The sequence below is a fragment of the Cydia splendana genome, chromosome 19 (assembly GCF_910591565.1).
Source record: "Cydia splendana chromosome 19, ilCydSple1.2, whole genome shotgun sequence".
Lineage (NCBI taxonomy): Eukaryota > Metazoa > Arthropoda > Insecta > Lepidoptera > Tortricidae > Cydia > Cydia splendana.
The window spans coordinates 7,133,031-7,147,363 of NC_085978.1; the positions used below are offsets into that span (position 1 = coordinate 7,133,031).

General features: G+C 36.0%; 1 protein-coding gene across 1 annotated transcript; it reads left to right on the plus strand.

Moving 5' to 3' along the window:
- Positions 1-5,193: 5,193 nt before the first annotated feature.
- LOC134799772 (uncharacterized) lies at positions 5,194-13,637 on the plus strand. The gene is made up of 5 exons (XM_063772182.1): positions 5,194-5,438; positions 9,309-9,446; positions 10,767-10,890; positions 12,422-12,650; positions 13,147-13,637. Exons 1-5 carry the CDS (start codon positions 5,203-5,205, stop codon positions 13,410-13,412), a joined length of 993 nt encoding a protein of 330 aa, XP_063628252.1. The 5' UTR covers positions 5,194-5,202; the 3' UTR covers positions 13,413-13,637.
- Positions 13,638-14,333: the final 696 nt, after the last annotated feature.

A 14,333-nucleotide genomic window follows, 5' to 3' on the forward strand; every position in this document is an offset into this window, starting at 1 on the left:
ACAAGTACGAAAAACAGGAAAATCGAAACGAGTGGCAATAAATTAAAACAAGATCGAAGGGAGTGTTTTAAATCGACATGAGTTGCGAGTTTTCTTTTCGCACAGGTATTGTACAATGTTAAACAGTACATATGGCCCTTTAAATTTTTGACATACGCACGTATAGTGCTAATTACCGCACTAGGGCGGTAAACTAACACTATATGTACTGTTAAGTTAAAGTTTCAATTCAACGAGTAGATATCATGAGCGTTTAAAGTACAAAATAATGCGTAGTTTTGTGATCGATAAAATCTATGTGAAGCCGATGGTGCTGTTAAGAGCTCGACTTCCTATTGTTATTCTAAGGTCATTCAATGTGTTTTTATATATCAGTCTTTGTTTGGTGAGTCAATTTAACCGGCTTTTAAACTGTATCATTTTAACATAGTACCTAATACTGACCAACCTCAAAACAAATGCAGATCTCTGAAGCCTGATTGTGATTTCTTGATCGGAAACTTATAGATTTGTTTATGTTTATTTATTAAAGTACACCCACATCATACATATTATAACTTACGCTAAAAACATTTTACAAGGTAATAAATACTGATACATATCTGCCGTGTCATGCCTAACTCCGTTAACTCGAGTTACATGAGTTACGGATAACCAGTCTAAATCGTCTTAAAAACCATTAAAGATATATCTTCTAAAAGAAAATTTTGAAAATCTTCATTATTTACTGAGAAAAGCATATGACTAACTCATGTAACTTCATTTTTTTGCCGATGGCGTCAGGCACAACTCAGTTAACTTGAGTTGCATGACTGACACAACCAAAATATCACCATCGTTTCTTAAGTTGCCGGAGTTAGGCATGACTGGCCGAGCGCTTGGTTTATACGACAACAATATTGGTCAAGTAATACGTGTCACGTTTGATAACGCGTATGTCATGTAACTTGACTTACATGACTTCGTGTGACCACTATAGTATGGAAGAGTTGATCATGCGGAACCATTTAATTCGAATAAAATGAAAACTATTCAATTATGCGAAAAAAAAATTAAAGGGCCTATTCTGTGACCATATTTCCTACATGTAGATTAGAAAAAAATAAATAAAATACGATGAACCGTCAACGATAACAGCATTGAATCTTTAAAACTTTAAACGTAATTATCTCGAAACTCACCTTTTAAAGTTACATGAGATGCGCGTGACACGGCAGATATGACATACAATATGACAATTATGGAGTAGGTATAATTATTTTTTTTAAGTTGACCGTTTAAAACTATGAGCTCTCATAGTCCTAAATGGTCAATTTAAAAAATTTCAACTATACATAACATTGATAAAGCATTGCAGTGAGATCAAACTTAACCTAAAACTATACAATTAAATCTAAAAATTATACTAATTAATTATAACAATAAAACTACAAACAACACGCATTTATTTTTTAAATTAAATTTATGATGAATGAATGAGCAACAAAATATAATATAATTTAATGAATGAGACGTGGTAAAATATAAAATTATTAACTTATTTTTATTTTTTCTTGTCCATTATTTTGTCTTTGACACAACAGTTTTAATTAAAATCAGATAACAACGACAGAAGACAACGAGAGACGAGAAGATATATCAAATCCAAAACAGTTTCAATCAAAATCAGAATCGGGTTCCCGTCCATAGACAGACATAAATAAACATAACGTGCAATTAAATAATATTTTTATAAAATATAGTCATAAATAGTAGTATAGTTACTATGAAGTATTTGAACAAATTAAATTATTTTTTTCAGAAAATATTTTCCCACCACAAGCCTTCAGTAGGAAGTGCATATACTTGGAAAATTTGACTAATGTCGCTGTGGCCCGGTGGCCGAGTGGTTCAGGCACCTGCCGCGATAGCAGAGGACGCTGGTTCGATTCCAGCCTGGGGCACTGGAGGCCTTGGTCACTTTTTCTTAGTATATGACATTTATTTCAGTTTATAGTAGTATAGTTGCCCAGGATCGGGGCAGGTGGCACGCTTTCGTTTCGGAGGCCAAGATTCTCTTTGGATCGCTGAGCCAAAATATGTAGTAAGTTAAAAAATATAGTACCTACTCAATATTTTATACTCGTAATTAATTTAATCCGTTATGCCAAGATAATTATTATTAATGAGTAATAACTACCTAAAATCGTATTTTTTAACGTTTATCAAAGTAGGTATTTAACCTTTCAATAACATCCCACAAACAATTAAATAGTTCTGGTAAATCTTTTTACTGCACCAAATTGATTGTGTATTCATAAAAAACTTTTTCTATAACAAAAATGACCTCATCACCATTTAAAGGTGTTTAAATTAAACTACTTAATTTCAATTGTGTTAGCAAATCTCGTGATCAGTTTTTACAAAGGAAATATTTTTTGTCCATGGCTAGCGAGTGATTCATGAAGCTGTTTTATTTAAATGTTATGGTAATACCTACATTTATGAATGAACACTTCTACTTTCAACCAGGTGTATCAAAGTTTAAAATCATCTTGATATAAAAAATAATAATAGTCAACCCACATCCATTTTGCAATAAAATTACAACTTTAAGCGTCTTTTTTGAGTATGATCATACTGCAAAATAAATGTGGGTTGACACATTATTGCTTAACAACATCCCTGTTATGCTTGCAATGTGCATCTCAGAGCCCTGTTACTAATAGTTACATGTAACTCTAGGTACAGCAACGCCAAACCGTCATACACACGCTCCTTGATTCCCTCTGGACTTACCTTCTAAAATTTGTAGATGAAACCATATATTCTAAATCCCTTGGGTGCGCTAGACCGTTCAAGCCAAACCCAAGGGCGAAGGCACTAGCCGTGAAAGGCGGACAGACTCCGTAAAAACCGGCACGTGGTAAATACAGGTTCAAGATATAAGAAATTTGCGGATTGACAAGTATTTGCAGTCTAATTACATACACGGCGGGAAGAAGTATCGAAGAAATTTTAACCTTATATAATTCTATTTTAAGTTCAAATTTCATCAATTTTATATCTTGAGTTATAAACTTCTTCTCGCAAAGCTGTCTGGAAACATTTTAGGTACCATCGGCACATCTTACCCCTTATCTTTACCTTATGCCTTTTGTAATAAGGTCCACCGATGTACAGTTAGGAGTGTTGCTGACAAGGTGTTTAAAAATATCTGGACGTGCACATAAGCGTTTTAATAATAGATAGAGCCTTTGTTCTGATATTTGTGAACACCGTTACCCACATACAGATGGTGACTGTCATAGAAACACACACCATTTTTTTTTGGCTGCTGGACTCTAAAACACTACTCATTGAACTGTAATTTATGAGAAGTCTTATGATGGGTTTTACTTATTTTAATAAAATATTTTTAATAACGCTGACTCTTAAAACTTTAGCCAAAACCAAAGAAGCGTCAAGGTTTAGAAGCAATGTCAATGCATTACATTTTCCCCACAAAAAATGGGCACCATCGCCCACACTGTTAACTGTACATCTTTTGACCTTATGCCTTTTTTAATAAGGTCCACCGATGTACAGTTAGAAGTGTTGCTGTTTGTACACGCCACGATTCAAGAGGAGCAAATATTGGAACGCGTCGTCTATGGGCCCGATTCGGATTTTGAAATAGACATCTATTAGATATCTTTTAGACATCACCAAGATACGATAACGATATGTTTAAGATCTAACCTGTCAAATTTGACATTTGCGCGATTCTGGAGATACCCTTGAACGATTTCCACAGGATATGACTTAGAGATCCAATTCACATCTATTAGATATCTTAACTCTATCTAACGTAAAAGTGACATTGGTTGCGCGAATTGCGCTGCAAAAGAGAACTAGTTAATATCTAAACTATAACGTATCTAGTACGTGTCGTCTCTTGTGAATATCTTGAAGTTCGAATACGGCAGATTGTCGTATATTTCCATTTGGTACAGTTGCGGGAAGTTGTGTGCGAAATAACTATAAAGGGGAGAGTCGGTTAAAACGGGGAAGCAAATAAGGTACCCGTTTATATTCAAAAAGAAAACCAATTTGAAACGTGGAAGCACCTGATGCTTCCATATTTTGAGGCTACTCTTAAAAAATAAACAGATTTAAACGTTATTTTAAGATTTGTATTTAAATATTTATAAAAATTAATATTTTCCTATAAATGCCTATCATAAAGTAAAGGGTTAAGAGGACAAATATCTAATTTACCTTTAAACGAGCAATTCTTGTTTATTTATGTACATATAAGTATATATATTTCGGGGATCTCGGAAACGGCTCTAACGATTTCGATGAAATTTGCTAAATGGGGGTTTTCGGGGGCGATAAATTGATCTAGCTAGTCCTTATCACTGGGAAAACGCGCATTTTTGAGTTTTTATATATTTTCCGAGCAAAACTCGGTCTCCCAGATATTTATTTTAAAGGAACACAAATATGTACACATTTTATTACCCGCTTTTTAATTCTTTTACTTTGAAATACATTCCAGAAGTTTTTAGCACGCAAACAGAACTTGCAAACTATGAGAAATATTCGTATTGAGAAACTTTAAACTTCGACAAACTTTGTCACTGCAGACTAAAGTAGAATATAAGAGGATGTTCTTATTATACTTTATTTGAAGTATATTATGTAAATTCATAACTTGGTAATAACATAACATGAACATACCTAAATTTTCTTTATTTCACACACTTAACAAATAAGAAAAACAGTACAAGTCACAATTATTAGTAAAATTAGAGGTAAAGCGGTGTTATCGCTGAAGAGCGATCTCTCCCAGACAACCTTTGGATCAAGTAATAAGTGACATATAGAGTCAGGGATAGATATTTTAAACTTGGTATCTACTAATAGGAGGATTTCTGTTCATGACTATAAATACAGAGAGGTAGAAGAGGTTAGTCATTATGTAATACTATTAAAATTTTAACTTATCTCTTAAAACATTAAAAACCGACTTCAAAAATAACAAAATAAATAGCGTTGTGAACAATAAAAAAAAATCCCAAATCGGTTCAGAAATGACGGATTTATGAGGTACCTACAGGTACCTAACATACATACAAAAAAATCGAATGATAATTGATAAGCTCCTCCTTTTTATGAAGTCGATTAAAAATGTGAACAATATTTAATTTAGCATAAATCTTGTTTTCCAGGAGCATAATGTCGCCGGCAGCTTCGTTCTCCCAGCGATGGGCCCGCGACAACCTCACACGCGCCGCCTCGCCTGACGAACTAGCCACGTTGGACTTATTCCTGACCACATGCAGCGGGGATGAAGGCGAGGCCGCCAAACGCGCCAGGCGGTATTATGCTGCCAGAGGCCCGGGAGGCCTCACTGAGTTGTGGCACAAACGACATCCGGACGACGAGGATATTCTATCTAGCTGTCAAGATGCGTAAGTCAACAATAATGCACAACCTTAATGCGTCTCTTGACAAACTAGCTACGTTGGACTTATTGCTGACCACCTGCAGCGGAGATGAGCGCGAGGCTACCAAGCGTGTCAGACGGTATTACGAGGCCAAAGGCGTGTGGGCTAACTGAGCTATGGCATAAGCTACATCTGGATGATGATGAGATTCTGTCTAGCTGTCATGATGCTACCACAACTGGTCAACGCTGGTCAACTACCACATCTCTGCTAGATTTCTTGATTAACTAGCTAAGTTGGAGTTATTCCAAGAACGCTAAGTACGCTTGAGTGATGAGACTCGGGGCGACCATACGTGTACCACATTCCTGACAAGTTAAATTGTAGGGCCCTCATTAAAACAATGCCTATCCCGGTAGCAGCCACAAAGTTACAATTGTTAATATCACGGATGATACGGCGCTTTTACGACAGTTTAAAGACTAATGACTCAACTAAGTTCCAGTTTCCGTTCGCTATAATGTTTACTGTGCATTTTGTATGATATAACTTTACGCAACAATCTCTCTAAGAGTTTAAAACAAGTACGCATAAGTTTAGTCCCATTTAAGTATAAAATATCCTCGGGAATATCGTAATGGTCGACTCGGGCTTAAGTATGGAGACAAGGCTGTACGGTTGCTATCAGAGCGCGATAGTTAAACTTTTTAACCAAACCATTGTAATTTAGCACGGGAAATTGAAAACCTTATTACTTCAGTAATCTTACCTAGGCAGCGACTTAAGTCGTGTAAAACATTAAACTCATTAAAACTTTGAAAACATCGAACGAAATTTCAAAAACTGCTAGGTGTTTTAACTCCTTTATAATATGTATAGTTTCTAAAAAATCGCGTGTTGCGACGACGACGGTGAGAGACCAGGGTAACTTTTCTGCAGAAAAGATATCGCCAACGATTCCACCAGTGGGAGTTGAATGGGTTAAAAAATACGTATGTAGCTATCGGGTAAACTCTTGCAGCAGCAACTTCAAGTGTCACTCGATACAGAGTGTAGCTATCTTTACTATTTTACTTTATTTAAGTGATTATGAGTGATGACATGAAGTAGAAGTGAAGTAGAAATCCGTACGGATAAGCCATAAGTTATTATGACCCAATGTGTTATATAGAACACACATTAGGTCATACAATGATTTACAAATATTCCTGTTTTTCGTTTAGACGTAGCCAAAGTAAAATTAAAGTTTATTTTTTGACTGGGCACATTATCAGTTACCGTTCCTCCTCCCACATAAATTTGACTCGCCAGTGCTTATTAACTCACATTTACAGACGGGTCTATCGCGAATTTAATTTATTACCTATTGTAGTGTTGGTAGTTTTAGTGAAACCTGTGTCGAAATGTCGGTAAATAACGGTAATAAAATAAATTCTTGATAGACCCGTCTATAAATGTGAGTTAAAATGTGTTCAAAACGCGAAAGTTTTAAATATTATATCGCCTGTGCTTGATAAGCAATAAGAATAATACTCAAGCACTCGGTGCGCGTATCGAATATTGCCTGCATTTTTCTTTATGAATATCTCTGAACTACGATAGGATACGAGCATAGCGGAATATACTTCGAATGACCAAACTCAGTGCTTTCCCTTAGATATTCTGCAAATCATAAAATATGAGAAGTGGCTGAAAACGAGCTTTGAAAACTGAACAAACACTAACAGAGCTTGCTTTTTTAAGTTTTACTCGACATTTGTCGTGAATGTTAAGTATATATGCTAATAGGAAGCATTCCATAATGTAGGTAGAAGTTGGTTACAAAGTATGTGGTCGACCCAGTTTTCTTGCATATTTGTGATAAAGCTAGAGATGTAGGTGTTTTTTTTTTATATTAGCCTGGTTAAGTGTCCCACTGCTGGGCAAAGGCCTCCCCTCGCTTCTTCCACCAATAGGTGTTTATTATTCATGAAAATAATGACAGTAACAACCAACTATTATTTGATTTCGTAACTTTAAGATATAGGTTCCTACTGTACTTCCTTATGTATGTTCTTCTTATATTTTTACATGTCTAAAACTACTTTTTAAGTAACCGGAAAAATTATTAAATTTATCCATAATACGTCGGTGTAAATGCCTACCGTAAAACGGGGTGAAAAGACACGATTTCTAACTTCAAGGATGATTTTCACCAATAATCAAAATTATAAAAGTAAAAATTTTTACATCATTTTATGAGTCTTGGTTAGTTCTTCAATTTTGTATTTGTGAAATCAATTTTGACCCACCCAATTCAGAGAAAATCAAAGAAAACTACCTGTTTTCTCCATATTCTTAAAACGGGGTCGATAGACACACGAAAGGGGTGAATAGAAATATGAAGTTTTAGTTGTCATAGGCATCGAATTTGGTCATTATTATGTTGATACTCTATTGGCAAATAGTATATCTGTTAAACAGTTATTTGATACAAAAATTTTTTTTGATACAAAAAATTTTTTTCGTGTCTTTTAACCCGCAAGGCGTGTTTTTTCACCCCTAGTATCTAATCACCCCCTATTACGTAACTATTCACCCCATATGCGTGTCCACTGACCCCTTTTTACGTAATATTGCTTGTTGATTGTTTTCTGCAAAAAAATGCTTCATTATAGATAAAATTGATGATATTATTTATTATTAGGTACTACAGATACTATATTACCAGGTTAGCTAACTGTCTTTAACTACGTTAATGTCACTACATTTACCGCTAGAACAAAGTTCAGACAGGCTTCATTTCTTACCTCGGTGAAGCCTTACTTTAGAGTCAAAAAAATCTAACTTTTAGGCAGTTTGATTAACTTCTCTTGGTATCACTGTAGAGAAATTAGAGAATAAATAGTCTACTATATACGTGTTCCAAAAAATCTAATTTTAGAGATGTACGTTTTTAAATATAACAACTTGAAAGAAAAAGTTCAAAATTTCTCTATTCACCCCGCGATTTCTGTTGACCCCGTTTTACGGTACTTTTTATATTTTTAAACAAATCTTGTTTCCAAAACTATCCCAATCTTTTTTAAAGCGTGGTGCCCTGACTCTTTGAAAGTAACATTTCAGTAAATACGGATGAACGGAGCATACATATGCACGTAGAAGTCTCAACTCGCCTATGACAAGCGTCGTAGCATATTGCTATGAAATTGCTTTTGCATTCCCATTATTGTAGAACATTTACAAAGAGCTTCATACTTGAGCGAACCAGCACATTTCATAAAGATATTGGAATAGTGTAGCGAAAGTTTATGTCATATTTGTAGTTTATCTATGATTTCTTTGAATTATGAACGATTTTTTTTTTGGAAATTGTTATTTTCAATATCATTTCGGTAACAAACAGGGATAGGGACCATCTAATGGTATGCGGTTACAGTAGCTTACGAACGCTAGTAACTCCAGGAGCATCATAAAATTTACCGACTCTTTTAAAAACTAACCGAACAGGTATTGAAGCGAAAATTAATTTTCTGATTTTCAGTTTTGAACGTCAAGCAAGCAATACAAATATTGTGTTAAAGAAATGAATAAGTCGCGGGAAACCGTTGGTTGAGGGAAGCGAATGACCGTTCGTTGTGGAGATCCTTGGGGAAACCTTTGACCAGCAGTGGACGTCTTTCGGCTGAGATGATGATTATGAATGAATGAATTAATAAAAAAAAACAACGGGTTGCACTCCGGGAGTGCCGGCAGAAGTGAAAACTCAATGACATTGTAACAGTTTTTCGATCAGGTCACGTGTCCGTCTTACGTCTTACAAACCTTACGGTCACGTGACCTGTCGCGAGTTTAACATTTTTTCCCCATCACAAAAAGTTTTCACTTCAAAAACTTGTCTGTTTCTTTTTCCAGCTACATAGTGCCTCTCCGAGCGCGCAGCGTCGGCGGACGACGTATGACGTTGGTGCGGTTACCAGCGCCGACTGCTCTGGACAGGCCTCTCTCGGCGAGGGCGCTGCTGGCCCGCTGGCTCATGGTCTTAGATATACGGTGAGCAATGAGCACAATGTTGTCATTTTGATCAGAACGTAAGACTTAAAGGGGCACAGATTACCAGTTTGCCGGACGATATCAGCCTGTCAGTTGTTCGGAACTGTCACCTTTTGCATTTAACTGACAGGCTGATATCGTCCGGCGAACTGGTAATCTGTGGGCTCATAATATCATGCGTAATAAAAACATTGGGAACAGTTTTTGAAATTAATCAGGAGTAGATTGTAATTTCTATGAAAAGTTACAAAAGTGATCCGTTTTTGTTACATTTAATGTACTATATAAAATTTTTAAAGTACCATATAAACATTTACCCTTTTAAAAGATAGACAGGTGATGTATAAGAAGCCGAATAACTATATAGATCCCGTTAGCAGTCATTGGATAAACCCTAAAAAATAGCTCGTCTTACGGCAAATTAATGAACTATTACATTTTGTAAATACGGTGCCGTTAGTCCTATCCTGACTGTACATATCCTTTGTAAACCTATTTGTGCGAAAAGTCTGGTTTCTCTATCGCGAATTTCCAATAGCTTCGCTTATTACAACGGTCAGACAAAAGATACAATAGTCTCTTTGTTGCCTATCGTAGCTTGTTTACATTATAATATTAGCTTTTTGAAATAATAACAGTTTGAATAAATGTTGTTTTCGTAACTTAATATTAGTTGGTTGAAATAGATTGAGTCTATCTCAATTATTTTGGTACTTTGGTGATTTAATGGCATAGTTATTTTGGGACGGGTAAAATTAACGAAAGGCAGAGAATTTATGTGCCAAACTTGCCAACTTAAATCACTGTAGACAAAAAGGGCTACTTTGATGGATAATAAGTTAATAGGTACTTTTACTTACTTACTCCGCTGGCTCAGCAACCCAACATCAGACTTGGCCTCCGACACAAGACAGTGCCAATTTTCTCGGTCCTGTGCGACCTGTCTCTCGCCAATAAAATGTTGACCCGAAGTTCGCGCAGATCGCCTCCACCATGTCGCACCAGCGATATCTAATAAATTGGATAGGATGCATATTAAATTGTTACAAAAATACCATTATACGTATAATTATACGTAGGGTTTGCACGACGGATCCGAAATGTATGGGAATATCCGCGGATCCGGGTCCAGATCCGGATAATTTCATACATTTCGGATCCGGATTGCAAACCCTAATTATACGTTAACTAAAATTCTAGCGACTCAATTTTAATATTTTAACTCATAGAGTGGAAATGAAAGATGAACTCATCGTTGCGTTTGTAGCCGACCTTAATACCAATTTATAAATCAAATTAACCTATGCCTAATCATTTCAGGTTACGGGAAGATCCAACCCCTGGAGAAGAAGTGGTGTTCATAGATGTTAGTGACTTACAGCCGGCTCATATCAAGAATCATTTTAAAGGCACCTACTGGAAGGACTTCATTTGGTGTATGAAGGTATATAAATCCCTCATCATATTTAGGGTTCCGTACCCTGAGGGTAAAAACGGGACCCTATTACTAAAACTCCACTGTCCGTCTGTCTGTCACAGTTGAAATTTTCACAGATGATGAATTTCTGTTGCCGCTATAACAAATACTAAAAAGGACGGAACCCTCGGTGGCCGAGTCCGACTCGCACTTGTCCGGTTTTTTTAATTAGCAATTTCCTGTTATTTTTTTGTGTTTTCACCGAAAATCGTAAAGTATTCACAAAAACAGCAAGACACCTTACTTATATAATGTTTTCTATTAAGTCAAACTGCGACTTAATTCACAAAAATACTTACGCCTTTTCAACGAACAGTCGAAAACTTTTCAACATCTTTCCTCCTTGCTGTATGGATATGATGATCGTTCTTGTCTACGTGACAACGTGATAAAACGGATCCATCACTTTCTATCCCGCGGTGTTAAAAAGTGACAGTAATTTTATCACGTGGATAAAACCATCCATAATACGCCGGCTGGAGAGGGTTCTTAATTTAACTTAGAAGAGGTTAGAAGTGTTAGAACACGTCTTACGGCGCGATTCGGGAAATGAATTAGAGATTCACTAGATATGAAATAGTAAAGATATGTGACGTTCCACGAAAAAAGGTACCTTATGGCGGCCGCAATAATATTGGAGCGGCGTTAATAACAGCGTAAGCGCCAACCGCCATAAGGTACCTTTTGCCGTGGAACGTCACATATCTTTACTATTGCATATTTAGTGAATCTCTAATTCATTTCCCGAATCGCGCCGTATGACATATTTAGCACGTAGATGAGATCCAATTAGATTGCCTGCACACGACTGTGGGTTTCTCGCTCGAATGCCTCCATAATTGCCATGCGCCAGAGAGATGGGTCTACCGCTCATGCGCAACTTGTAACAGATAATGTTTGTTAAACGGAATTTAATTATTGGTTTTGATTGTGGTACCACTACACTAGTATAAAGACCAGTATAAGTACAATTTATTTTCTTCTTTGGATGCCGTCTGCTACCGCAGTTTGACGATGAAAATAGAAGTATACACGAAGTGCTTTTTTGGAAACATTTGCGTAGATATTAAAGCCAAGACGTTGTCTTTATTCGGGACCACTTTAATCGAAACAAAATCTATAGATAAGATATGATAAAAATTGCCACAGGTTCGGTTAATATTTGTTAATCGTAATAACATTAGTATCGCTCTGTTATGCTACGAACCTGTAAATCCTGTAATTCGATAAGCAGACTATTAGATTTAGAATTTCCGAACACCAAACTGGTTCAGATATACTCATACTCATATTTTATTGATAATATAAATTACAGGTCAGGCTTACATGACTAAACTACATTAAAGGTAGATTTATAAATATAGTTAAGGAACAAAAGTTCAAGCGCATCCTCAAAAATATATTTGCTACCGGTATTTGCCCTAGTGCCCTACAACCGCTACTATACCTCTATAGTCAGAAACACTACCTACTAAAATCGGCCGTCTATTGTTTTCAGTCAACCTACCCCACCCGTTTTTCCGAGGTGCACGTGATCAACACCCAGCGCCTGAAGACCATGTCACTGCTGTTGCTCCACCTGGGCCTGTACCCCTGGCGACGCAAAGTGGTCCAGATACACTCGGGCGATGAACAGATCAATACGGCCATGGGTGTGGACTACTTCCCTGATGAAGGGCTGCCATATGAGTATGGCGGGAAGGCGGGTGCCATGAAGGATTTAAATGGTAATCTACTTTGGTATAGCTTATGCTTTGTGGAGAGCTTTGTCACTTTTTCTGTAGTATATAACGTCTATTTCAGTTTATAATTAAAATACATATAATGTGACTACTTCAAAACACTGATTTGTTAAAATAAGTTGATTTTTTCCCAAAGTATATGTAAGTAGGGTTAGTACCTACAGTTTCATTAATTAATTTACGAAAAATTTATTGTAATACCGTAATCGTTTCGTATGTACAGAATAAAAAAGCTTATACTATAGTTAAACATTCCACTGATACCAACGTCAGTCTTGCTCTTATTCGATATCTTTGTCCAACATTTTATATTCGATTTAGGTAAGTATCTTTATCTCTAGTGACTAGTCCATGTATTTTCTCTTTTCAATTTAATAAGCCTCAAAGCAAAGCGCAATCAAATTGTAAACATAGTCTGTGAAGTGTGGGCGTCCTATGTCTGTCAGTCTTGTTTTTTACAAAGTTATTTTATGATTTCCAGATGAATGGACCAAGAAGCTCCTCTCAAACTCAAAGTGGCTGCAATCTCAAGAACGGAAATACTACGACACAGTCCTAAAGCCCGAAACACGTGCGCGAACGCGGCACAAGAGCGCGGTGCGCGTGCGCGGCAACATAGGGTCCTACGACATGATCACGCGCACGCACTCCTGCCGATCCTTGCACCGACATGACGACTTGGATGAGGGGACCTATGGGGCCTATCGGACCTTGAGGATTAGAACGGATAAGGAGTTCAATGTGTGATTTATATAAAGGTTTTCTTAATTGGCTACTATTTGAAGGATATTGAATCCAGTTGAGGCTAGTTTGCAAAAAAAAAACTACACAGTGGCACAGTTAGAGGACTTAGAGGTAACTGATATCTTGGCGTACTTATCCATGAGATAACCGCAATGTATTATTTATAAACGTAAATTTATAATATTGGTACTTTAAATTTTTTACTAGCTACTCATAATTACATTTTGTTGATTCTCCTTATTATTTATATCTTTACGAAAAATGTGAGTTCCAATTGATCTTTTAACTATGGGAATTTCATTTCTAATATATGAGTTTATATGTATTTGTAATTACTCATTTATGATAAGATCCTCCTATATCGTTTTCGTTTTTAATTCCTGCAAAATTTTATTTTATAGGCACAAAATAAAAAAGGGTCTAGCTGGCAGAATTAAATAAACAATACCGTAAGGAACAACAAAATATATTATTACTATCTTCCACGGGTACTACATGTATCCTATATACCTATATTATTTCCTGTTCTTTATGTAAGTAGTTAATTGTTTTATACATGGTCGCAAACCTTAATAAATTAAAGCTTATGTAATGGAGGTCAGACTATAAATTGATACTCATTCTTATCTTTAACCTCCTAAGATCCTGCGTACATTTTTTTTTACATATTCCTCAATCTATTTTGAACTTTAATTGTGTAAATAAGCGTTCCAAATTCAAAATCAAAACAACTCCTTCTGGGTCTCGGGAGGTCAGAGGGTAGGTACGTACGCATATAAACTAAGTGTGTGTTATAGATTTATTTTAATTGAATATAATTCCACGTTGTAAAGGTTTTACGAGTAGTTACTCGTTTAACATTGTGATATTCTGATATTATATTTGTTTTGATTAATAAATATGCATTAATATTAACGCTATAAC

Excerpts from the sequence above, each read along its gene's own strand:
- LOC134799772 (XM_063772182.1), top strand. The coding sequence starts at position 5,203 with ATGTCGCCGGCAGCTTCGTTCTCCCAGCGATGGGCCCGCGACAACCTC. Across the intron at positions 9,447-10,766 it reads CTCATGGTCTTAGATATACG|GTTACGGGAAGATCCAACCC; the intron begins GTGAGCAATGAG and ends TAATCATTTCAG. Across the intron at positions 12,651-13,146 it reads TGCCATGAAGGATTTAAATG|ATGAATGGACCAAGAAGCTC; the intron begins GTAATCTACTTT and ends TATGATTTCCAG.